Genomic DNA, 24,647 nt, shown 5'->3' with positions numbered 1-24,647 from the left:
AATCTCCACTGTTGTCTCTGAAACCCCCAAGAGTAATGAAGTGTAGCAGGGTGGTGGCCAAAAGAGGGTAAGTGCCAAGCATCAACACCTTGAATAGCTAGAAGAAATCGATCCCAAGCTGCTCATCGGGAGAAATGGATGATAGAACTGGAGGTGTGATGGCTCGCCAATCAGAGTCGCTCTCAACGTTGTTGAAGTCACCTCCAACAACCCAAGAGTCTACAGCAAGTAGAACAGCAGCCAAGACGGACCAAAAAGTAGGCCTCTCCCGAGGGGTAGTGGGTGCATAGACTGACATAAAACCAATGATAGATTCCCGAATCCGAATAGAAACATAAACTGCTCTACCAACGACAAGGGTACCATGCTGCTGAACTGAGGCCAAGTAACGTGGCCCCACTGAGATGCATACACCGCAACTCTGTCCATGAAGGCCCAGAGCAGGCTCCCAAAAAGTACGGGTACCCGAGGCCATGAGATTGCCAAAGGGAGTGGCAATCTTATGCTCCTGTACTAGTAATATATCCACAGTGCCCACTACATGAGCATGTAAATCTCTGCGAAGTAAAAGCTTACGGGAACCTTTTACCGGAGAAGTCTGTAAACCATTAGCATTCCAAGAAACTACATGTAAATCCATAGACTGCATGAAAGAGTTTGTATAGCATCTGACTAACTGCGCATCTTCTTGGAGGCAGCTGGGCCATCCAAGGGGTGAGCTTCAGGAGGTAGGAAAGCAACCCGCAAGCCCTCTCTGAGATATGGTGTCTCATTGCACCAACTGCGGACCTCAGCTTGTTTACATTGCATTACCGATGCTACAGCTTTGACACCCCAAATGCGCATAGACATAGGAAGCACCACATCTGAGGATACATGAATGACTATAGGCAATGAATAGCAAGCATAAACATCACTCCACTCCATAGCACCAATACATGAAGGGTAGTGAGGAGACAAAACATCAGGAGCGGAAGTAGACAACCATAAATGAATCTGAGTCATAGTCTGTGCGTGCACAAAATGTAGAACCTGATCCTCGGACCATTCCTGAGCAGCGTGGAATGGAAGGAAAAAGGAATGGGTCGGCTGAGAGCGACTGCCTATTAAAGAGGGATCACAACCTGTCTTGTGATGCATAAGGTAGAGCTGCACCCGCAATGGCCCTTCTGAGTCACCGCACATCTCAGCCCGATGAGTGCCCCAGGAAAGAGGGCAAGAGCTCAGAAAACTGCGTGGGACGTAAGTATGAGCTGCTGAGGGAGGGGGATGATCAGAAGGTGGGAGGGGGGAGAGTAAGGGCGAGAGGAAGAGGAGGAGAAGGGAGAGGTAGTAGAGGTGAATGATCCATCTGCATGGGAACAGGGACCTCGGGAAGAGGGGAAGGAGCGCGCGGGGGAACTGCAGGTGAAGGAGGAGCTGGTAGCAGAGGTAAGTGATGCTGTGGCGAAGAAGAAGAATGGCGAGGAGATGCAGGGGGTAAGGGGGTGGTGGAAACTTGAGAGGGAGCAGGAGAGGTAACACTGGGGACTGGCTGCGTTGTTGGTTGCTAACGAGGACGGAAGGAATGATTACGACCCACAGTCTGCCATGCTGCCTCAGTGGGAGCTGAAGCGGAGGGAGGAACATGGAGGGTCGGAGCTCGAGGAGCACCTGTAGACTGTTGAGGTGCTCGAGTAGTAGTAGGAGGAACCGGCTGTTGACGCTGACCACGTGGCTGAGCATGACTGCCACGAGCCGACTGTTGTTGCCGCCAATGGCATGGCAGGGTGGGGCAATCTCGCGCCAAGTGTCCCATCTCGTGACAGCGTAAGCACTGTCCTGGGCGGCCAGTGACTACCATTCGGAGGGAGTATTCTCGATCGCGCACAGCCACAGTAACTGTATCTGGTAATGAAGTATCCCCAAACACCAAGACCTAAATGCGAGGTGGGCCAGATGAGAAGATACAAGATCCTGGAACTACCGTGCCAAAATGAGCAGCAATCATCTGAAGGAGATGCTCATCAATACAATGGAGAGGCATATCCGGGAAGGAGAGCGTCAGAGGGAATCTCGGAATAAGGTGTCGATTGTCAAACTCCTCAGTGGAAAACTCAGGATACCACCTCGTCAAGTATATCATCTTGCGATCAGAGAGTATCGGAGAGCGAGCCAGGAGAGATGAGGCAGTGGCGGGATCTGAAAGACGTACCATGAATATGCTCCTGCCAAGGAATGTAAGCTCACAGATCCATCCCTGAGTAGTGCCCAATGCAGTCTGACACCAATCACGTATAGAAGATCGAGGTGGAGACTGTCCAATCATCCGACCAACCAAGGCATGCTGAGCCAAGTGTTGTACTTTTGAGTCAATGTGTGTCAACAGGTCGCCAGTGCAGTCCATGCGAAAGACAAGTGGTGATGGAGCGCCGTGTGTAGCACTCGAGACCGGCAAAGCCGCCATGAAGAATGGGCGAGACTGGCAAACGGTAAAAGCAAGACCCGAAGTGAAGCTTGGACTCTCTCTCTCTGTCTCTCTCTCTCTCTCTCTCTCTCTCTCTCTCTCTCTCTCTTGCAGGCAGTAGATAGATGCGCGCAGAGCACAATTAGCGATTCTCACAGGGTTTCGGGCTGTTAGGGTTTCGCAACGTTCAGTTTTCGGGCTGTTAGGGTTTCGCATGGCAACAGTCAGGTACGCCCAGGCTGCAACCGACGTTTAGGGTTCGTGCAGGCAAGCAGTTGCAGGGTCGCGCATGGAAGCAGGGCAGTATCGCGCGCAGAGAGCAGAGGCTGTTTCGCACGCAGGCAGGGCAGGGCTCTCTCTCTCTCTCTCTCTCTCTCTCTCTCTCTCTCTCTCTCTCTCTCTCTCTCTCTCTCTCTCTCTCTCTCTCTCTCTCTCTCTCTCTCTCTCTCTCTCTCTCTTTTTTGTGAAAAAATGTCAGGGCTGTATATTATTGAGTACAAAATAATCCCCAACGGATGCCAAAATAGCCTATCACGTGGGGTGTACAAGCTGAATGTAAGGAGGAGAGCCACTATAGTGACCCATGAGTGGAGGAGAAACCACCAAGGAGGGGAATAATGCCACGTAATCTGGCCACCTGTACGTGTGAAGAAGAGTGGGGATCGAGCCCAACGCCGAAGGAAGGCAAATCGGCGTGCCTCGGCTGCTCGAGATGTACCTGAGGATGAATCCCACTACCAAATCAGGGTATGAATGATGTCCAGCCAAATGGCAGTGAGGGTATCCTAAAGGAGCTGTGGAGTCGCACTTGGAATGTGGAGACAACGAGCTCTCCCAAACATTCCATAGTGTAATACTAGTGATGACTGAAAAAACTTCATCACGTGTCTGAGAATCCCCCTGCCAAGCAATCTATGGTAGCATAGCCAAAGTACCTCGCCGATAACCAATCGATGTGAGCATAAAGGCTGGATCTGTGTCTGAGCCCTCGTAGAAAAGATGGGGGCCAGGCATCGACATCAACCATGAGACAGATCCCCAAGTAAGAAATCCATGCTGAACACCTGCTCTGCAAAGTAGAAAGCAAACTGCAAGCCACAGTACATGGGAAGCTGAGCATGACCAAAGACAGTGTGCAGGTGACTCAAGTAGTAGCAAAGGACAACGAGTAAGTACATAACGGATCATCACCCATAGTAGCTAGCCAATTGCTCTCTCTCTCTCTCTCTCTCTCTCTCTCTCTCTCTCTCTCTCTCTCTCTCTCTCTCTCTCTCTCTCTCTCTCTCTCTCTCTCTCTCTCTCTCTCTCTCTCATATTGTGTTCAGTTTAGTTTCTCTTTTTAAGTGAAGTAAAGTAACCATGTGTTTGTGCGGGGTACTAGATTCGAGCTAAATCCTTCAAGACTTCCAATGCACCTGACAAGATGTCACCATGACCAAGTAGAAGAGTTTTGTCACGAAGAAAGTCTCCATCGCGACAAGTTGTTTTTTTGTGGTTTCAACCCATAGGCATCATAGACGGGGCTCAAGTCCAAGACAAAGAAAATAGAATCTATAACTACGTTGACTATAGCTCAATTTCTAAGAAATGATTTACGAAAAATAACTTTATTGTGCATTGTGCACATATAAATTTTTTATGTGGATCCAAAGAATTTTTAAACCGATAAATTCTCAGAGCAACGCACCATAAGCCGGATTTCTAGTGTTTCACATAGTAGGATAGTAAAAGATTAGCCGGACATAGAGTAGAGCGCACCAGTACGAGCACATGAAAGAAGATGATGAGCGCGCGGCGGTGTGTGCAAGTGAAAGAGCACGCGAGAGTGTGCGGGGTGTGTGCGTTGCAAAGAAGGCGCTGAGTTGCAAGAAGGGAGCGCTAGCAAAACGATGGAGCAGGGAGAGAGAGCGCTCGTTGGTTTGTAAGGGGATAAGTGAGTGAGTTGTAAAAAACTCACTATCCCTTTATTATTTGTACAAGGACCACTTTAATAAGTTAGTGGCCAAGTTCAATGTGAACTTGGCCAAAGGTTAGTACCTTTAAAATATACATTAAAAGGGGGCCATTTGGGCCTTCAACCCAACAACCTCCCACATAAAGGCATAAATGGCGCCTTTAAGCTACGTGACTCCCACCATCTCTATGCATAGATGATGTTGTGCTTTGGGTAAGCACTTAGTGAGAGCATCGGATGGATTTTGTGATGTATGGACCTTAACCAATGTAATAAGGCCATCCTCAAGCACTTCTCATATGAAGTGATACCGCACATCAATATGCTTTGTGCGTGCATGAAACATGGCGTTCTTTGCTAGACATATGGCACTCTGGCTATCACAACCAAGCATAGGTGCCTTGGCAAGCAAACCAAACTCACTGCATAGGCGTGCTAACCAAATAGCTTCTTTGGAAGCTTCAATGGCTAAAATATATTCAGCCTCTGTCGTAGACAATGCAACAATCTTTTGCAATCTAGAACACCATGAAACAGCACCTCCCGCAAGAGTAAATACATAGCCACTTGTGGATTTCCATCTATCCACATCACCAGCCATGTCAGAGTCACAAAATCCCTTCAACTCCATTGGTCCTTTACCATAGCAGAGGCATTTATTTTTAGTCCCTTTCAAGTACCTCATAATGGACTTCACTGCATCCCAATGCAACCTGCCTGGATTAGCCATAAACCGGCTCACAACTCCCACTGCATGGGCTATGTCAAGCCTAGTAGCAACCATAAGTGAACCACAAGCTGAAGCATAAGGCACACTTTGCATGTCATTGGCTTCTTCCTTGGACTTGGGACAATCATCCTTGGAGATTTTGACATATGGCTGTAATGGCACACCAAGAGGCTTTGCTTCAGCCACATTGATAGCAAGTCACATCACCCTTGCCTTTGCTTGCATTTCCCCTTTCTTTACTCTTACTCTTACTCTTACTCCTTTGTGCATAAGCATTCTTCTTTTCTGTCCTGCCTCTAACCATGTTGGCAAAGCTACCTCCCTCTCCACTTGCTTTCCTCCTGATTTCTTCATTCAAGATAAAACCCCTAACACCATCAAAGGTCAAATTGGGGTTATTGGACAACGAAACTACCAAAGTTTCCCATGACTCAAGTAAGGTCATAAGCAAGAAGATAGCTTTCAGCTTATCATCAAAAGGGGGCAAGCCAAAATCCTATAACTGCGACAAAGTACCTGCGAATAATGACAAGTGCTCTCCCGCGCTCTTGGACTCATCTAGTTGCATACCAACAAGTTTTCGCATCAAGTGCACCTCGTTGACAGGTGTTGTATTTTCATACATTCCCTTTAACTTCTCCCACATATCAAAAGCAGTCGTGAGACCTTTCACATCAATGACGGTCTCATCGGTCATGGCCATTTTAATGTATGTAACGGCCTTCCTGTTCATGCTAACCCATGCTTCATCCATCATATTCTGTGGCTTCACTTGTTGAAGTGCCCCTTCGCAATCCTTAAGAAATAGGATTCCCTTAATCCTGTCTTTCCAAAGATCAAAATCTGTTCCATCGAACCTCCTAATCTCGAAGAGGTTCTTCACATCCGAAGAAGATGAGGCCATAGTTGCACGAAATAAGAGGGATAATACACTGAATTTTTGGGCAAAATGTGCAAAAATCGGAGTATAGCCTCACAAAGATGTGCACTACAGCTCCAAATGGTCACAAGAGCAATTTGGGGCAAAATAGGTCGATTTGGGCACAAAATTCAATTTCTGAAATTTATGCGCAAGAAATTTCACAGAGCGAATTCATGCTCGAAAACAACAAATTTAGTTGTTTTTAGCCTCAGCAGACATACATAAGGCTAATACACAACCTTTAGAAGCATGTAAGCGCAAAAGCCCCAATTTGTAGCATCAAAATTGCATGAAATTGAGCCACAAATGGTCATACATTGCCAAAATTTGTCAAATGTGCGTGGATTGCATCTATTTGCACTTTCCCCAATGTAATCGCACCATTAAAGAACACTTGCAAAAACCTGCGTAAATCTGAAATTTGCTTAAAACACCTGTTTTAGGGCTTGTTTTTCGGCAATTTCAGTGTTTTTGGCATAGAAACAAGGGACGAGGGGACACGGCCCTTTTATGCGGGGACGGGACGGGGGACGTCGGGACGCAGACGAGGACCCGTTTTTGGGACGTGGGGACGTCCCTCACAGGGGACGGGGCACAGGACGGGGGTCTCCGGTGACCAACACGGATGGGACACGGGCAGGAGACGGGGCTGCAGCTTGGGGGGGGGTTTCAAATTTCAAAAGCACCCTTTTGGGGGGGAATTCAAATTTCAAAATCCCACTTTTGGGGGGCCTTTCAAATTTCAAATTTAAAGTTCAAACCCCCATTTTGGGGGGAGCTCTTTCTACTTAAGAGCACCCACTTCCAAGCCTCAAGGCTCATAGCCTCATAGTATCTACTATCATACCCAAGCCTCAAGGCTCAAGGCCACTTCCTTGAAGACTTGAAGTTCCTCTCTCTCTCTCTCTCTCTCTCTCTCTCTCTCTCTCTCTCTCTCTCTCTCTCTCTCTCTCTCTCTCTCTCTCCCTCTCCCTCTCCCATCAAGCTTTCTCCTACTCTTCGTTCCTTCTCTTCAACCCTTCTCTAATATCTATCATCAATGGCATCTCAAGATGGATCCCAAGCTTCTCTAAGCCCTCCTCCTTCTCCTTCCTCCGGCCCCGCTGCCGCTTCTCAACCCCCTTCCTCCGCCGACTTCACATGGACATGGTGAAGTGAGGTGATTGCTCCCAAGTCCGGTGTTGGAGGTGGAAGCAAGCCGTGGAAGTACCGCCGTTGTGGCTACGAGCGCAATGGTTCCGTAAGGAAGTTGCGTGCCCACTTCCTTTACGAAAAGGACATCAAGTTCAATTTTGCCCGCAAACCGGCTCGGAAGAGGAGAACCAAAAGCTCCTAAATCTTGAGAGGATATAAAAGAAGCCAAGAAGAATCGTACCAAGCGTCGCACGGTGAATCCGAGGGAGATGGCCACGGCGGCTTTCATCCAAGCATCGGCATCCCCTTCTTCGGCATCATTTTGTGCATCAACTGGCACCAACGGTGACCGCCCACCTCCACTCTCTACCAACCCTTCATCGTCATCTGTCCCTCATTTCCGTCCACCAAAGCGGCAAGCAACTCTTGGAGATAGTTGGAAACCGGCCTTGAAAGAGGAGGTAGATGTCGCCGTAGCAAGATTTTTCTACCACGACCATATTGCTTTCAATGCAGCACGGTAAGCCAAGCTAAGCTTTAATCTTTAGTTTATACAATGTACATCACTCAAGTCTCATTTACACTTTCTTTTTGACATAAAAGATCTCCATATTTTAAAGAAATGGCACGGAAGATCGGAGAGTTTGGACCCACATATGTCCCTCCCTCTTCGGAGAGCTTGCGCACCACTCTTCTTGACAGGGAGAAAGTCATGGTGGAGGCGGCATGTGCATCCACAAGGGCTTCATGGAAGAAGAATGGGGTATCCCTCATTGTGGATGGGTGGAGTGATACCCGTCGCCGCTCCATTCATGGCGTGGTGGCATATTCTCGGGGGCAGATGTATTTCATAGACTCCCATGATGCATCGAGGACCGGGAAGAGTGCGCAAGTACTTGCATCGGAGTGGCCGCTTACCATTGAGAAGGTGGGAAAGCATGATGTCATTGCCATCGTCACCGATGGAGAAAATAGCAATCATGCTGCCGGAGCCATCATTGAATCCCTTTATCCACAAACCACGGTCACATATTGCATGGCTCATTGCCTCAACAATCTTCTCAAAGATATAGGCGCCTTGGAATGGATTTCCCCCGTCATTGAGCATGCCAATTCAATGGTGACTTATGTCAATAATCATCAAAAGGTAACCATTAAGTGTTAACCAATCTTATTTCAATTCGAATCTAATTTCAATATGGAAGGCCAATTCTCATTTTAAATGTTGAAACTTGATTTTTCTAAATAGGTGAGGGTTGAATTTTCAAAGAGGTCAAAGCTAGCTCTTCTCAAATACTCGGAGACTCGCTTCGCCTACAACTTTATTATGCTCCATCGCTTGAGTTCATGTAGTGGCGCATTGAGGGGACTCTTCATTAGTGATGAGTTCTTCGCAATGCCCGAGTCAAAAAGTGTCAACGGAGTGGCATGCCGAGCACGGGCCGACATGCCGGAATGGTGGGAGGAAGTAAAGACGATCTCCAAAATGGTGAAGCCTATCATCCACCTCTTGCGGGTGTTGGATTCCATGAAGCCTTACATCGGCAAGATATATGAGGCCATGGACACCATGATTGACTCTATTGAAAAACTTGTGACCGACCCCGATACATATTCACGTCGCACGAGTCACTTTTAAGTTTTCCCTATGCTTTACAAGTTTACTCGCTTGAGGTTTAACTTTGTTTTGAATCTTCATAACATAGGTACGAGGAGATCCAAGAATTGAGTGTGTCAAGGTGGAATGCCTACCATTCTCCTCTTTATGCAGCCGCTTATGTAGTGGATCCACAATTCCAACAAGGGAACCAATGGTAGGACAAAGAGGTGATGAATGGTTGGTAAACCATCCTTGCCCGCCTTGTGCCCGACCCAAAGGAAAGGACCGAGATTCGGAGGCAAATCAATGTCTACAGGAATGGAAAGGGAGAAATTTGTCACATGCCCGATGCACAAGCATCTCGCTTTGAGATGGGGAGTGCTCTTTGGTGGGAGGAGTTTCGGCCGGGATTGGGCGGTTTACAGGATTTGGCTATTCGCATTCTTAGCCAAGCATGCACTACGAGTTGCTTGGAGCAACTTTGGAGTGTGTAGGCTCATGTAGCCTCAAAGAAGAGGAATCGTCTTGATGTACAGAGAGCCAATGATCTCATATATGTCTCATCAAATTTGAAGATGCTTTCCAAGTCAGATCAAAGTGATGATTTCGCGTAGTGGGCACTTGCTGAGGATGATCCTATCCCAGAGACACAGATAGATGCAAAGGTGCCAAAGCCAGAGATTGAGACAACACCACTTGAGGATGATTTTTTGGATCAAATGGACTATGCAGAGCCAGTTGACATTCAGTTGGCACCATGGGCCAACATGTAGAGTCTAGAGTCTAGACCTCTTGAGTCTCGAGTCCTTCCCTTTTTAACTCTCAATTATGCTAAACTCTACTTATCCACTCTTCACTTGTACATCATTATGTTTTGCCCCTTGACGAGGACGATCGATGCTTGATCACCACACCAATGGTGTACTGTGTCGCGCACGCCGCACGCCCTTTGTTATATTTTGGTGTTATGTAATATGAATGCAAAAACCACTTTTTCTTTGCAATCTTGTGCTCTAAGTGTTCACTATTGTCTCAATATTAAATTTGCAAAGAATTAGTGTTTTTTAAAGCGCGTCCCTCGTCCCCTGTTTTGCCACGTCCCCGTCCCCGGGATCCGCCCGTCCCCGAGACCCGTCCCCGTCCCCATGTGACTATGGTTTTCGGGTAGCGGGGACTTAGCAAAAGTATTCCCACACCTTAATACACCATTTGCAAAACCTGTATTTTGTTGTCATAACCTGTAATTTGCTGTTTTTGACCTAATTTCAGCCTATTTCCGGTCAATTTGGGTTGCCGGGAGCTCTCTAGTGTCCGGGGACGAGTCTTTTGGCAACGAAATTGCAAAATCTCGCGTGAAAATTGACCTTCTTGGCTGAAATTCAGCGTTTGCAGGTTTGGGGGCAAACCCTAATCGGGCTCTGATACCAGTTGATGAGCGCGCGGCGGTGTGTGCAAGTGAAAGAGCACGCGAGAGTGTGCAGGGTGTGTGCGTTGCAAAGGAGGCGCTGAGTTGCAGGAAGGGGGCGCTAGCAAAACGATGGAGCAGGGAGAGAGAGCGCTCGTTGGTTTGTAAGGGGATAAGTGAGTGAGTTGTAAAAAACTCACTATCCCTTTATTATTTGTATAAGGACCAATTTAATAAGTTAGTGGCCAAGTTCAATGTGAACTTGGCCAAAGGTTAGTACCTTTAAATTATACATTAAAAGGGGGCCATTTGGACCTTTAACCCAACAGAAGATGGGTCCCTATGACCACATAACTATTTACTTTAAATTATCTTGTTGTTTTGTTCGCAGTTGGAAACACCCGAACACTGATTTCCATGTCATATTAACTTTACAGTGGGTTGTGCATGTGAGAGCAACTAAAGTGCTTGACTTAGAACCTTTTTTTTTTCCGATCAATATTTTAATAATTTGAGTGCCTAACGCAATTTGAATAGGGTCAAAAGTAACCTTTTCAGGTAAAAAACATGGAGTTCTAAAGAACAACAACATGGGTCTTTTAGTATGGAACACCTCTCTCTCTCTCTCTCTCTCTCTCTCTCTCTCTCTCTCTCTCTCTCTCTCTCTCTCTCTCTCTCTCTCCACACAGAAAAAATGCTAGAAGAACCTTTTGGTCACGAGAGGAAGCTTGTGTACGTCTTCCTAGCTTAGAGCACACTCAACAAGCGCGCTCTCATGACTCTCTATCCTAGCAGAGGAGAATTTGGAAGGTTGTCTTTGGTGGTTTTAAAGAGGAAAGTTATTGTTCAAGAAATTCCCAGCCCATTCAACCTTTCTATGTGAACGTTTTCAGCAAAGAAGACCTTTACTCGCGCATAATCGAGTACGATACATCGGAAGAAGTTCAACCCAGCCCAATAGAGTAATTTGGACAGAAATAAGCCCACACAGGCTTGTGGTAAGAGATTTTCAGCAAGTCTTTATGCATATGATTGATTGATCAACATAAATGCTTCATATGACACTCCATTGAGGCATGATATTCCGTAAGAACGATAGGGACTTCGTTTCTAAGTAGTGATTAAAAAAATTCGAGCTTAGGAAAACATTTCCTTTCTTACAAGCAGATAGAAAACCTACCCTTTTTCTCTCAGTAAAATAAGATTCAAGACAGGGAAAGAGCACTACCGCTCTCCTTTTGCGATTCATGCGCTTGTAAAAAGATTTTTCCCCATTAAGAAAGATTAACCAGCCCATCTTCTGGTCCCCATTGTCGTGTCGATTAATCTCTTTTTGTACATAATTGATGTATTTGATTGCCACAAAATAATGATGTGGTAGTACCTAACCAGCGAAGAGAGAGAGAGAGAGAGAGAGAGAGAGAGAGAGAGAGAGATGTGTGCGGACAGACACTTAGAAAACGTGCCACAAACTACAACCCACACGTCGACAGCCGGCTACAAAGAAGAAGATAGTTGAAAAGTATTCCATTAAAGGTAGTCTACTTTTGAGACAAGCCAAAGTGTGTAACCAATGATAAAGATATCCACTAGCAAATTTTGTATGAGTGTCATAAAAGCAATAGAAATTGATCTATATACCTTCATAAGTTCAGAATAGTCTAAACTCACAGATAATAAGAGGGAATAAAGCACTCATAAAACTATAAAAGCAAGGGACACGAGGGGGGGGGGGAAAAAACCAGCAAACAAACTAAAGCTTTTTATTTGCTACAAAACAAAACAAAACATTATTGAAAAGACATGCGCAATAAGTTGATGCAGCTTACTTGGCTTAAAACAAGTACTTTATAGAAATTAATCATTAAATGATTTATTGGAATGATATAGAGATCAAAGACGCTATCAAGACGCTGATGTTGCCCGCACCCCACCCCACCCCCCCCCCCCTCGCGCCATCGCTTCCCTCGACTCCCACCCCACGCGTACCCCCCTTGCTCTGCCTCCTGCGCGCAGCCTGCCTGGCTGCCCCTGGAGCGATCTGCCCAGCCTGCTACCTCACACCGCTGCCGTCGCCTACCCCTCCCGCTGCCCTATACCCTACCCGCTTCCTGCCCAGCCCCACCCACCCTGTCCGCTGCCCGCCCAGCCTTCCCCGCCGCCGCCGCCCACTCCTTTGCCTGTTTTTTTGCCCCGCCCGCCTTCATTTTCTTTTCAGCCTATCCTGCTTGTCAAGCTTCGCCAGCTCTCTTGGCATGCTTGGTCCAGCGGGAGCTTCCCCCCTCATCGACTCTTCTCCACAACAGTAGACACGGATGGGGGCTCAAGCTCCGCCACAAAGGAACTCCAATGAAGTCCCCTCGCCCGATCCCGCTGAGCCCACCATTCGACTTGCTCTTTCACCGACAGAGCAAGCGAGCCTCGCCGCAGAGGTGGAGCGCCTCCAGGGACCTCCGTCATCTGCAAGATTCTCAACACCAGACCTAGCTGAGGAGAGTTACGTGACCTTCTCCAGGCCCGCCTTCTCGCAGAGGTGGGCAAGATCTTGGACGTTCAATTCCTTGGACGCGGTTACTATCAGATAGAGTTTGAGACCTCCGAGATGGCGTCCAAGGTCATCGCGATGAGTCCCCTGACCATCCGAGCAGTTAGAGCTCGCTTTCAATGGTGGAGACATGGTTTTGACCTAGCTTCAAATGTTCTAGCAGAGGAGGCAAACCTTCCCATCCCGTCTGCTTTCCTTGTTTGAGGAGGGAGTACCTACCACTTCTGTCAAGGATAGCCTCAGCGATTAGGACTGTCCTAGAGACACCTCGCACGGCAACCTCTGTAGCTGCCAAGGCGGCCGGCATTCTCTTAGTTCGCGTTCTGGTTAGAGACACCCACTCTCTCCCGAAGGTCATCCTACTTCCTCGGGTGAGTGGGGGTTGGTTTAGACAGTGCGTGAGTAATTCAGGCCTCCCGAATCAGTGCTTCATTTATTGATAGATAGGCCATCTTGTGAAGGCATGTCCACGGAGGAGGCCCCGACCTACACCACAGGCCCAGCCCCAGCCTTCAAGGGCTGGCCAACAACAGCAGGAAGAGACACAGAGCACACAAGCAGAGCCACCCTCCGAGCCTGGGGCTCCAGCGGAGGAGGGATGGCAGCACGTTCGTGGTCGACGACGATAGGGGCCACAACGACAGCCTAGCACTCAGAGTGGTCCTCAAGCGCCTGCCCAACAACAGTGGCTTCCCGCGGGGAACCGATACGGTCCTCTTCAGCAAGACGAGGTCCCGGATCCAGCCTCCACCTCAGCTCCACCTTCGACAACCCCCCCTCCCCCCGAGTTCCCCCCCTCCTCTTCAGCCCCCCCCCTCGCCTCCTGCTCCCTCCGCCTCTCCTCCTCGCCCCCCTACCTTTACCGATCCCCCTCGCCCCTCTTCTCCCCCCCCTTCCCCCTGTTCCTACATCCCCCCTCTCGCTCCAGTCCCACAGTCGACCCAGGGGACAGGGCCATCCTCGACTGCCAGGAGATCTCTTGGCAACGCCTTTGCCACGAGTCGCTTGGAGAGAGAGAGGGACAGCCTTTCTTGCGACCCCCTCTTCTGGTACAGACGTCTCCCTTTGCAGCAGTCCCTCGTGGTCTGACATGCTTTGACATTCAACGCCGATGAGACTTCTTTGCCTACGATTTTACACGCTTTCTCGGCGACTCCTCACCAGAACTTGAGGCAGCCTGCTTCAGGGTTCATGTTCTGTTCCTGGAAGCTAGGGGGATAGAGGCCTTGGACTCGGCGATTGGCTTCTCTTTTGCCCTTTGCGACACAGACCAGACTAAGTGGACTCTCGACTCAGTGTTGGAGTGGCTACTAACACAGGCCCTAGAGTTCTCTCATCACATGGGAGACCTAGGAGTTGCAGACATGCTTCAGACTCTTTGGCCAAAGAGTCAGGCACTCTTTGCAGTCACGCTTATCTAGAGGACGCTCGGATGCGGATTACTCCCCATCCAAGCCAACCTCGAAGATAGCACGTTTAGTTGCTGGGGCAGCATCTGTTCTCTCTCCCTCCCCATGAGGATCGTCTCATGGAGCGTACAGGGATTAGGTGGGTCCCAGTTTCAGCGTCATAGGGGCCGATTGCGTCAGGAGCTGCAACGATGCCTTGTGGGAGGAGAGATTGACGTTATGCTACAGGAGCATCATCTGTGCGAGAGCCGCATTAGACGTTGTGGTCAGCTTTTACGTGGACGATATGATACTTTTTGGTTAGCTGCTTTTGGACCTAGAGGCATCCAAGGTGGGGTATGTATGACTATTGCGGATTCTTTGCGGCGGGCCATTGTGGGCAGAGGGATTATTGTGTCAGGCAGGGCTCAGTGGATCAATATGCAGGTTCAGGGTTGTCTTGTGGGCTTCCTGAACATCTATGCGCCCAATGTGGCGAATGCACGAGCAGAGCTTTGGCCTGAGTCTCTACCTCGGGCAGAGCAGTAGTGCATAGGGGGTGACTTCAACATATTGGAGGACCCCTCTGACAAGATTGGTGGTAGCCATGCTACTGTGCATGGAGTTGAGCTGGCAGCTTGGGAGAGGTTTTGTATAACTCTGAGGGTTTCAGATGTGTAGCAGCATCCTAGCTTTGTGAGCCCCCAGAAAGCCTAGCCTTCTCTCGTTCGGACCGCAAAGTGGGAGGAGTGAATTTATCGCGAATAGATCGCTTCTACACTAGTGACCACTTCTGTGACTTGGGTGGGACAGTTGGCATTCTGGAAGGGACTTCCTTCTCGAACCATGCACCAGTGATCCTCACAGTGACAGATAGGCAGAGGAGGGGGAGCACGATGCTTCGCATCCCTAAGAGAGTCTTGCTGGACTGTACACTGAGAGAGCGAGTAGAGGCTCTTTGAACAGAGCTTAGACATGTAGGATTCTCCTGCTGACAGAGTGGCCTCGGGACTAGCTCAGCTTAATCGATTCTTTCTTCAGGAGTCTTTGGCTCGCCTGGCTGCAGCGAGAAAGGAGGAGCAATGTCTCCAATGAGGCGTTGCTTCCTTGCAGAGGTGCAGGAGCAGCATCCAGACAATCCTTGGTTGGAGGAGCAGTTACAGCAGGCTTGCCAGAAGCTTGTTAGCACAGAGGAGCGGCGGCATGAGTTTGCTTTCCATCGACAGGCATCCCAGTGGACACAAGTGGGTGACAGAGTGACTTGTGCTTTCTTTGAGGCAGTGGGACCACGGCATTCGCAGGACAAGGTCAGTCAATTGAGAAGGCCTGACGGGTCAGTTGCTTCTGAGCCGGAGGACATGCCTTCAATTGCAACTGACTTTTATCGTGAGTTACTATCTGCAGAGCCTCAGTCAGAGCGTCAAGATGCATGCAGAAAGCAGGTGGGCACACGTGCCTTGTCTTGTGACTGAGGAGGTGCATCAGAGGCTTGAGTTGCCACTTCAGCTTGAGGAGTTGCACACGGCTCTTAGTGCACTCCCCCGTGGTAGTTGTCCAGGTGAGGATCGCTTGACTCCCAGTTTTTTCTTGGAGTATTGAGACTTGCTTGGCCCAGATCTTTGTAGTGCTTTTCAAGACATCCTGCACACATGCGTGATGCTTGACATCATGAGTGAGGGCCTGATCTACCTCATTCCCAAGGAGGGTAGCTCCTTGGATGAGATTCGACATTGACGCCCCATCACCATCCTCAAATCATCCTACAAAATTCTTACCAAGTCTCTGAGTTTGAGGATCCAACCCCTTCTAGAGAGCCTTATACATGGGACTCTGACAAGTTTTGTCAAGGAGCATAGTATCCTTGACAACATCTTTACCTTTTGGGAGGCTTCTGCCCTCGCGCAGCTTCGTGGTGAGGATCTGGTGATTCTTCTTCTCGATTTTGAGAAGACCTACGACAGAGTTGATTGAGACTTTCTGGAGAGCACTCTACGCGGGATGGGCTTCTCAGATGCTTGGATCAGAGGGATGTCAGCTTTGTACAGACCGGCACACAGTCGAGTACTTTTGTGAGGAGGTAGAGGTGATCGTTTCATGCTCACATGTTCGGTCAGACAGGTCTGCCCTCTTGCCCCCTTCCTCTTTCTGTTCTATGCTGAGGCGATGAGCAGGTTTTTGGTGTCGAAACAGGTTTGTTTACGGGGCTTAGCATTCCTATTCGGGGAGATGAGCTACTGGACGCTGAGTTTGCAGACGACTCAGCCTTGTACTTGCATGGCCAAGAGGCCAACCTTCACAAGTGTGACCAGGCTCTAGAGACCTTCTGTTGTGCATCTGGCAAACTGATCAACTGGAGAAAGACAGTGGCTTTCTCCGTTGGTAGTGCTCGTGTGCCCGATTGGATGCCAAGTGAGAATTTCAGGTGGATCCCCCCAAGGACTGCAGTTGTAACAGACTTGGACACTCCAAGTCAAGAATCAATCGCAATAGCACCAAATAACCACTTCAAACAATTCACAGATCACAATAGATTTGCATAGGCCCGGCGGAGTTCCGTGCCTAGAGATATTGGCCCCAAAGACTGGTGCCCCTTTCGGTATTTCTTTTTGTATTACCCAATTCAAAGTACAAGAGAGTGGGTCAGGTTTCACTCTCAGACTCTACGTCCAGATGCTCTGAGAAGTGAAGGCCCAAGCCACTTATTTAAAGGTTTACAAGGGATGCCCAAAAGCAAAGCCCCAAAAGCTTGACAGCAAAAGCCTGAAAGCAAAAGCTACTGCTCTCTCTCTCTCTCTCTCACAGAGAGCCAAACTGAAAGCAAAAGCACTCTCTCTCTTTCTCATTGCGTAGAGAAGAAAAAGCAACATCCGTACGGCTGGCCGCAAACCGCGCTGTAATTCACAAAAATCCGTACCAACTGCCACGTGGCATCCTCCCAGCAATTTTAGGGTTTCCTGGAATTAGGGTTTCAGCAAGAAATTAGGGTTTGCTGCAAATTAGGGTTTTTGGCAGATTTTAGGGTTTGCACGAATTTTAGGGTTTCTGGTAGAAATTAGGGTTTTTGTTGTCTACCACGTCATCACTTTGTGACATACCCCCCTCTTGAAAGCATTGTAATCGACTGCAATTACGCCTGCAAAACCAACAAAAGCCATACACCGTCTTAGCGGACACTGACTGTTAGTACCTACGTACTAGTGACAGACATCTAGCACATGTAGCAAATCGACAGTCAAATCATAGGACATCACTAGACATCACAGGACATCACATGACATTCAACATTCATTCGGATCTTAGACCATGATTTATCGGCAATGTAGCTAGCAATCACAATCGGGACCTCATCGATGTCCGATTGACTAACCCCTATTGCAACCATGTCTATTCGAGATCAATCAGACCAAAATGCTGCACTCATTTTGTCTATCAGTTCCTGCACTTAAGAGAAGTCAAGAACAAATCAGTATCATAATCAAGAATTCCATTTCATAAAGTCATCCAGCAGAATACTGTCAGCTCTCAATATCCCTGAAGCTCAAAGAGACATCAGTGACTTTAGTATCAAAATCAAGGCATCTGAGACAAAGGAGCGGAGTAACTCCCCTCTTTGGCATCCCACTGCACCAGATCTTCAGCCAAGCTGAATTTCTAGGTTCCGTTTGGAGTAGACTATGCTAAACCAAACCAAAACATCGAAAGAAAGTTTCACGATCCGAGGAGTATCTGCTAGGTCCTCCTCCTCCATCCACTTCGCATCAAATGCACGAAAGTTCTTGAACTTAACCAAGAACTGCCTTCGGACTTTACCTTTAGTCTTCGTATCCTTATGTGCCAAAATCTGTTCAGGAACAAGGATCTCCTCGTTTTCTTCCACTTCGGGTTGCTCATCAAGCTCCGCATCATCAGGCACATCACCTTTAAAAGGTTTCAAGAGACTCACATGGAATGCATTGTGAATCCTCCAAGTATCTGGCAGTTTCAATCGAAAGGACACATCATTTATCTTTTCAGTGATCTGGAAAGGTCCGTAGTATCGCATACTAAGCTTTGGAAAAAGCCTCTCCTTTCCCTTTTTCTTTCGTAGGCGTGCCTTCTCAAAACGTAAGAGCACCCAATCATCCTCCTTCAGTTTCAAGTCGCGACGATGGCGATCCGCTGCCTTTTTCTGTCGTTCTTGAGACTTCTGCAAAGTCTCGCGAACCTTGGCAAAAGCCGTATCCAAATCTCGCGAATATTCATCCGCTTCAAATATCTAATCGTTCGTGCTCAGGAAGGATGGAACCTTCGCAGCACGTTCAACAATCTCAAATGGCGTCTTCCCCATCGAAGAGTGTATCTTGTTATTGTAGGCAAATTCCACCGAAGGTAAGTTCTATTTCCATTGAGTCTTCTGCTCCAAGATACAAGACTTCAATAAATCTAAAACCACTGAATTGGCAATCTCAGATTGCCCGTCAGTCTGCAAGTGGAATGATGACGAGAACTGCAACCGCGTGCCAATGTTCTCCCAAATTGCCTTCCAAAACAAACTCATAAATCTGGGGTCTCTGTCGGAGATAATCGTCTCAGCCGTGCCATATAATCGGAAAATCATCCTGATCATTCTGTATTCTCGGGAGATCAAAAATGAAATCCATTTCAATATTTTCCCAGGGACGGGTGAGTATGGGTAAAGGCTGTAACAATTCCTATGCCTTATGCTTGTCAAACTTGACCTTGTGACAGCACAAACTCTTCCACATCCTTTTTGAGTCTCGGCCAAAAGAAGTATCTCTCTACCCCTTCATGGTGGTAGCAATGCCGCGGTGACCCATAAAAGGTGGACAGTGGCATTCAGTCATAACCTTTTCCTGCAACGGCTGTGTAACGCACAACATAGTCTTTCTCATCAAGTAGCCTTCCCGAAGGGAGTATCCAGCTTCTGTCTCCCCATCCCGTATCCGTGTGAAACTATCTGCAAAATCTATATCTGTGGCATACCGATTGATCATATCCTCAAAGTTCCTATGATTATCGCGGAAATAGCCAGAGCCAACGGCTTCCGAGACAAAGCATCTGCCACCACATTCTTCTGTCCCTGCACATGGACAATCCGGAAGTAAAACTGTGACAAGATGTTCGCCCACCGTATCTGCTTTTCCGAAAGCTGCTTCTGTGGCAAGAAGTAGCGCAAACTCTGGTGGTCTGTAAAGACAGTAAAATCCGCTCCGAGTAGGTAATGCCGCCACTTAGTAAGAGCATGGATAACCACCAAAGCTCTTTCTCATAAATCTGTGTTGTCATCTCCGGCCTAGAGAACAATCGGCTCTCGTAAGCAATGATATGGCCTTCTTGCATCAAGACCGCACCCAGACTACGACCATAAGCATCACAAAATACTTCAAATGACTTCTGCAAGTCCGGCAAAGTCAAATCTGGTCCTATAGTCAATTCTCTTTCAATATCTGAAAGGCAGTCACCTCTGTGGATCCCCACGAGAAAGGGACTCCTTTCTGTATCAAGATATGCAAAAGGGAAGCAACCTCTGCAAACTTTCGAATGAACCGTCTGTAGTACGAACACAGTCCCAAGAAGCTTTCAACTTCATGGACATTCTTCAAATCGGGCAATCACGGATAGTGTATCTTGGTCGGATCCATTTGCACTCTGCTGAGACAAAATGTCCCAAAAAAAATGTATCTCTGAAGCATATGATCTCTGTGTTCTGCTTCATTCTTGGAGAAAACAATGATATCATCAAAGAAAGTGCCAACAAATAGCTTGTACTCTTGAAAAATCATGTCCATCATCCGGTTAAATGTCGCAGGAGCATTGGTTAAGCCAAAAGGCATCACCAAAAACTCAAATAACCCAAAAGTCGTCCGAAAGGCTATCTTGTAGACGTCTCCCGGCACGATTCGGATCTGATGATATCCACTCTTCAAGTCAATCTTGCTAAAGCAGGAGGATCCCTGTAACCTGTTGAGTATACCATCGATCCTAGGAATCGGGAATCTGTTCTTAGTGGTGATTTTGTTGAGAGCACTATAATCGATGCACATTCTCCAAGATCCGTCTTTCTTCAAATCCAACAACAGTGGAGAGCAATACGGTTAAGTACTATATATACCTTCATAAGTTTAGAATAGTCTGAACTCACGAATTATAAGAGGGAATAAAGCACTCATAAAACTATAAAAGCAAGGGACACAAGAAAAGAAAAGAAAAACAAAAACAAACAAACTAAATCACTTTGTTTGCTACGAAACAAAACTAGATAAAACAAAACATTATTAACTTAAAAATGATTTTAAAAAAGGCATGTGTAAAATAAGTTAACGCAACGTATTTGGCTTAAAACAAGTACTCAACTTTAAGCAAAAAAAGAATAAGACATCTTAAAAACTTAATCCTAGAAATCAAACTTCACACAACTTCTTCTAACGAAACACATTCTTAAGTCCTCAGGTAAGCTAAAAACGAAATCGAAAAATGAATACTACTACAAACCTACGAAGAGCAAAGAACCAAACTTGACAATATGTCATCTCAACTTCGCTGCTTGTCCAAACAAGAAGAATAAGATTATCACCTTTATCATGCATAGCTTGGACAACAACTATGACATCCCTACTCACGTCGTCAGTGCCCAAGAGTAAGTGCATGTTTATATAGAGGTCATTCATGCTTTGAACGTACTCTACAAAACCAACGAGCTGAGTTTCTATCACCCTCCGGAGGTGATGGGCATACTCAGCCATGATAAAGGCTAGCATTTATCAAGCTATATTAAAAATACTAGAAGCGCTAAAGATCAAAACAACAACATAAGGTGTTATTAAGTCAAACAATAAGTGGGCTTTTTGGCTCCCCACTTCTATTGAATTTACTACTGATTATCTTGAACATTCCAAAGGAAGAAACATTAAAAATAAACTTACTACGATGCAAAAATGAACAAACATTTTTCATGATTCTTTTGAATGAGTATCCTTTTTCAACTAGTAAAGAAATAAGATGGCAAGATTGAGCAACAAAAGTAGATTTACTAGAACAAAGACAACAAAATCTAAATAGTTGAGAGCAAATGACACCGTACTTAGCTAAAAGAGAAATGTTCGAAGAAATGTGAGGCATACGGATGATTTTTAGATTGGCATATTCTGGTTCAAACCGCTTATCATAGATATCTACTTCTAATCCCAAGGGAGTCTGGAAAATCTTAAGGTCTAAAAAGTCACAACAATCACTATTTGTGGTGCAGTTAAGTTCACAAAACTCCTTGGGATAAATTCCTCCGCCTAAAGAACTCGAATTCAAGTACATAAAATCTTGAAAAGAAGGAACGTCAGGGACAAAAAGATCATCTACAAAGCGTCTTACATTGCATAACTTGTGCAAAAATATTGGGCAAGTGTTAGCAAGGACAAGACGCTCCATAAAATCAAACTCATAAGTAAAAAGATAGAAATTAGCAAGAAAAACAACACAATTGGTACCCATAGGGATACCAATTGTTTACTTGAAAAGAGAGTCGCCGATGGTTATATATAGATTGTCCAAAAGAAAATCTAACCAAGATATGATGTCAATGTCATCTACAATCCTGGTGAATCTCTTTCTTCCTTTGTCTACATCTACATTCTTAGTTTTCGACCATAAGAAGTCAAAGTTCAAGGCTGACTTTTCTACTATCAATGCCTTGTACCTATCCTTCTCAAGCTTGTACGCAAAAACTTTTGAAATAAGAGACTTGACTCTAAATCTAAGGTCCTCCAAATTTAGCTTCGTGTATAGCGTTGTAAAGTCAAAAGTTTGGAGACATAAAGGAGAAGATTTCTCCTTGAGGCTTCTTGAAGAGTTCAAAAACTTTAAAACAGGAATCACACCTACTGAATCATTTAAAGTCCAACTTGAATCGGTAGGTACGTCTGCTTCCTTTAGCATGTTTATCCACAATTCATTCACGCTAGGTAAAATGGCTTTGAAACAATAACTAAGCCATTTGGAAACCTCGGTCAAAGAGGTGTTACAAGAAGCAGCTATAAATCTAGGCTTTATAGGGTTCTTGTGGAACTTCCAAACGGTATATAAAAAAGGTAATTTAGGCTGGCACTTGAAACCAAAAGACTTACAAAAGTCTTGATGTTTCAAGATAACCTCTTGCATAGAAAGATCACAATCATTGTAAGTCTAAGAGTTTACCTCACCTAACAAGCATTCTAAATAGAACTTTTTGCACGTAACAACAAAGTTATTAGAGCACTTATCTACATAAATGATTACAAAATCACGATGAAATTTCCTAAGAGCATCACGATCAGAAGCAGATAAGCTATTCCTTCCTGAAGAAACGTTCCGAGAGCAAGATGCTAATTTCAAAGAAGCTTTCTTGAGGATTACAGCCTTCCAATGGGTAAAAATACCTTGAACTCCTAAAGACTCCTCAAACTTTACTACGAAACTAGAAATTCCTTTTTCTATGGCTTTGAGAAGGCAAGAGTCGTTTGAGGAAGGGAGCCTATATTTAGTACCTCTTGAGAAAAGGTCTTTCAAGGAATTTGAAAGAAAGAATAGAACAATCGGCAGTAACTACATGACCCAAAGCTCCATTTACGTAAAAAGAAAAGGTAGTTTTACTACAAGGGCAATCAATACTTGAGATTGCTAGTCTCTCTTGCTTTTTAAGGTTACGTCCTATGTCACTATAGTTGAAAGCTTTTTGTCCTAAAGTTTTCACATATTTGAAAGCTACGACAGGATGGTTCCATACCTTTCTCACACAAGGAGGGAGAGCATCCAAAGCTTCTTGAGATCTCAAAATAGAGCTTAATCCAATCTTGTCTAAGTCAAGGGAGGTAAAGATAGTTATCAACAAATCTTTCTTTCCAACCAAGGGATTTTTCAGACTAGGACATTTGGACTTCAGAAATTTGCCTAACAGTACTCGAAGTTGAGTACTATGAGACTCTCTTAGCTCCAAATCTTCATAAGAGTAGTTCTCAAGGGTATACAAGAGCTTAAATAGGATCCTTATATTATACCTTTCAAATAATTTATAAGAAAAAGAACCCAATTCCATAGCTCTAGATAGGTGAAGTACTATGCTGGACAAGACCCTTTTCCGAGAGGTTTTTCACTGGGTTCATAATCTTTTCATTCTGTACTCAGCTCACACGATAAGGTGGCCGGTTCGGTCGCGTGCTTCCAGGTATCAGATCAATGCATTGATCTTCAAGCCCTCTGAAAAGCAATCGGCATGAGTGTGGAGAAAAAGGGCGTTCTTTTTATCAGGTCAAAACATATTCAACCTTTATCCATCGTTCAGATCTCTCCCAAAAGAATGAGTAAGAAACTGAAGTTCATCAAGTACAATCTCTAAACCCTTCATTTATCAAAGTCGCTTTCTTGGCCTGGTAGTCAACCACGACATAGTTCTTGTGGTACCAAGGGATCCTGAGTAGAACGTCACTCATGTGCCCTGAACACCCCTGTCATTGCAAACGAAGTTTGCCAATGCTCGGTGTAATGGCAACATCCCATCCGGGTGCCAGTCGAACTACCTCCGCCTGTGGCGTCAATCTATCGGGCGTAATTTCCAAATCGAGCCGCCAATTCCAAGTGAAAAGAAGTTGGCCTTGGCTCCTTCAAAAGAGCTTCCTGATCCTTCACTTTGCCCCAACATCGGCAAAGTTTGTACTTTCATTGATTAGATTCGGTGCAGGTCCCACGCCATGTGGTACCAGTTCTGCTTTCTTATCTGCCTTTTCTACCACGTTCCTCAACTGCTCTCGAACTCTCAGGCTTGTCGTCGTCTATATCATTATGTTCTTTCTGTGCCTTTTTAGGGCACTTCGCGGAGATATGTCCCTATTCCCCGCATCCAAAGCACTTCCCCTCTCTGATGAAGCGAGCTCTCTCCTCAGGAGTAAGCTTGGTTCGTGCATCCTTTTTCTCTAGGTTGCTCTTTTTCTTTCTACTTTCATTCCCAGAAGTCTGTTCGGCTCGTTATGTCATGGCCTCATCTGCGGGGTAGGTCAGACTGCCAGAGTGAATGGCAAAGCCCCGCTTCGCATGACTCATCAACTCCTGAATAGAAGCTGACTTCTGTTCCAAGCAGTGATCTCAGATCTCTGTAGATAGACCCAAGGTGAACCGCTCAATCTGTTCTCTAAACGAGATCTTCATGAATGAAGAGGCCGGTAGAAAAGAGCTCCAGAATCTTTCACAATAATCATTGATTGTATCTTTCTTGGTCATCCGAAGATGGTTCCAAGCAGCTCGTATATCTCGTTCATATTCTTGCGTCAACCAAGAAGAAATAAAAAGCTTTTTAAATTTCAACCATTTAACTGGCGCAGTCTTGTTTAAAGAAGTGTGGAACACCAAGTACGAGCATTCTCCTTAACGTAAGAGGTAGCTCTCCGAATCTTGGAGTGCTCTGAATAGCGTCCTCCCGCGAAAGCAATGTCAAACTGTTGTATAAAAGACAAAGCCTTCGAAGCATCTGAGTATCCTGAAAAAGTATCAAACTTGATCGA

At 46.1% G+C, this 24,647-nt stretch overlaps 2 protein-coding genes across 2 annotated transcripts in view; one reads left to right on the top strand and one right to left on the bottom strand.

Annotated features, from left to right (window-relative positions):
- The window catches only part of ATAN11 (Transducin/WD40 repeat-like superfamily protein), a 92,227-nt gene that overhangs the window by 30,559 nt on the left and 37,021 nt on the right, over positions 1-24,647 (bottom strand). The window lies entirely within an intron of this gene.
- On the top strand, positions 7,456-9,559 carry LOC147457374 (uncharacterized). The gene is given in 7 exon segments (XM_086513312.1): positions 7,456-7,706; positions 7,790-8,333; positions 8,436-8,565; positions 8,623-8,793; positions 8,889-9,251; positions 9,291-9,383; positions 9,432-9,559. Coding segments are annotated over 7 exon segments (1,680 nt in total).

The sequence above is a fragment of the Adiantum capillus-veneris genome, chromosome 5 (assembly GCF_014529385.1).
Source record: "Adiantum capillus-veneris isolate H3 chromosome 5, ASM1452938v2, whole genome shotgun sequence".
Classification (NCBI taxonomy): Eukaryota; Viridiplantae; Streptophyta; class Polypodiopsida; order Polypodiales; family Pteridaceae; genus Adiantum; species Adiantum capillus-veneris.
This window is presented reverse-complemented; position numbering and strand designations above follow the sequence as displayed.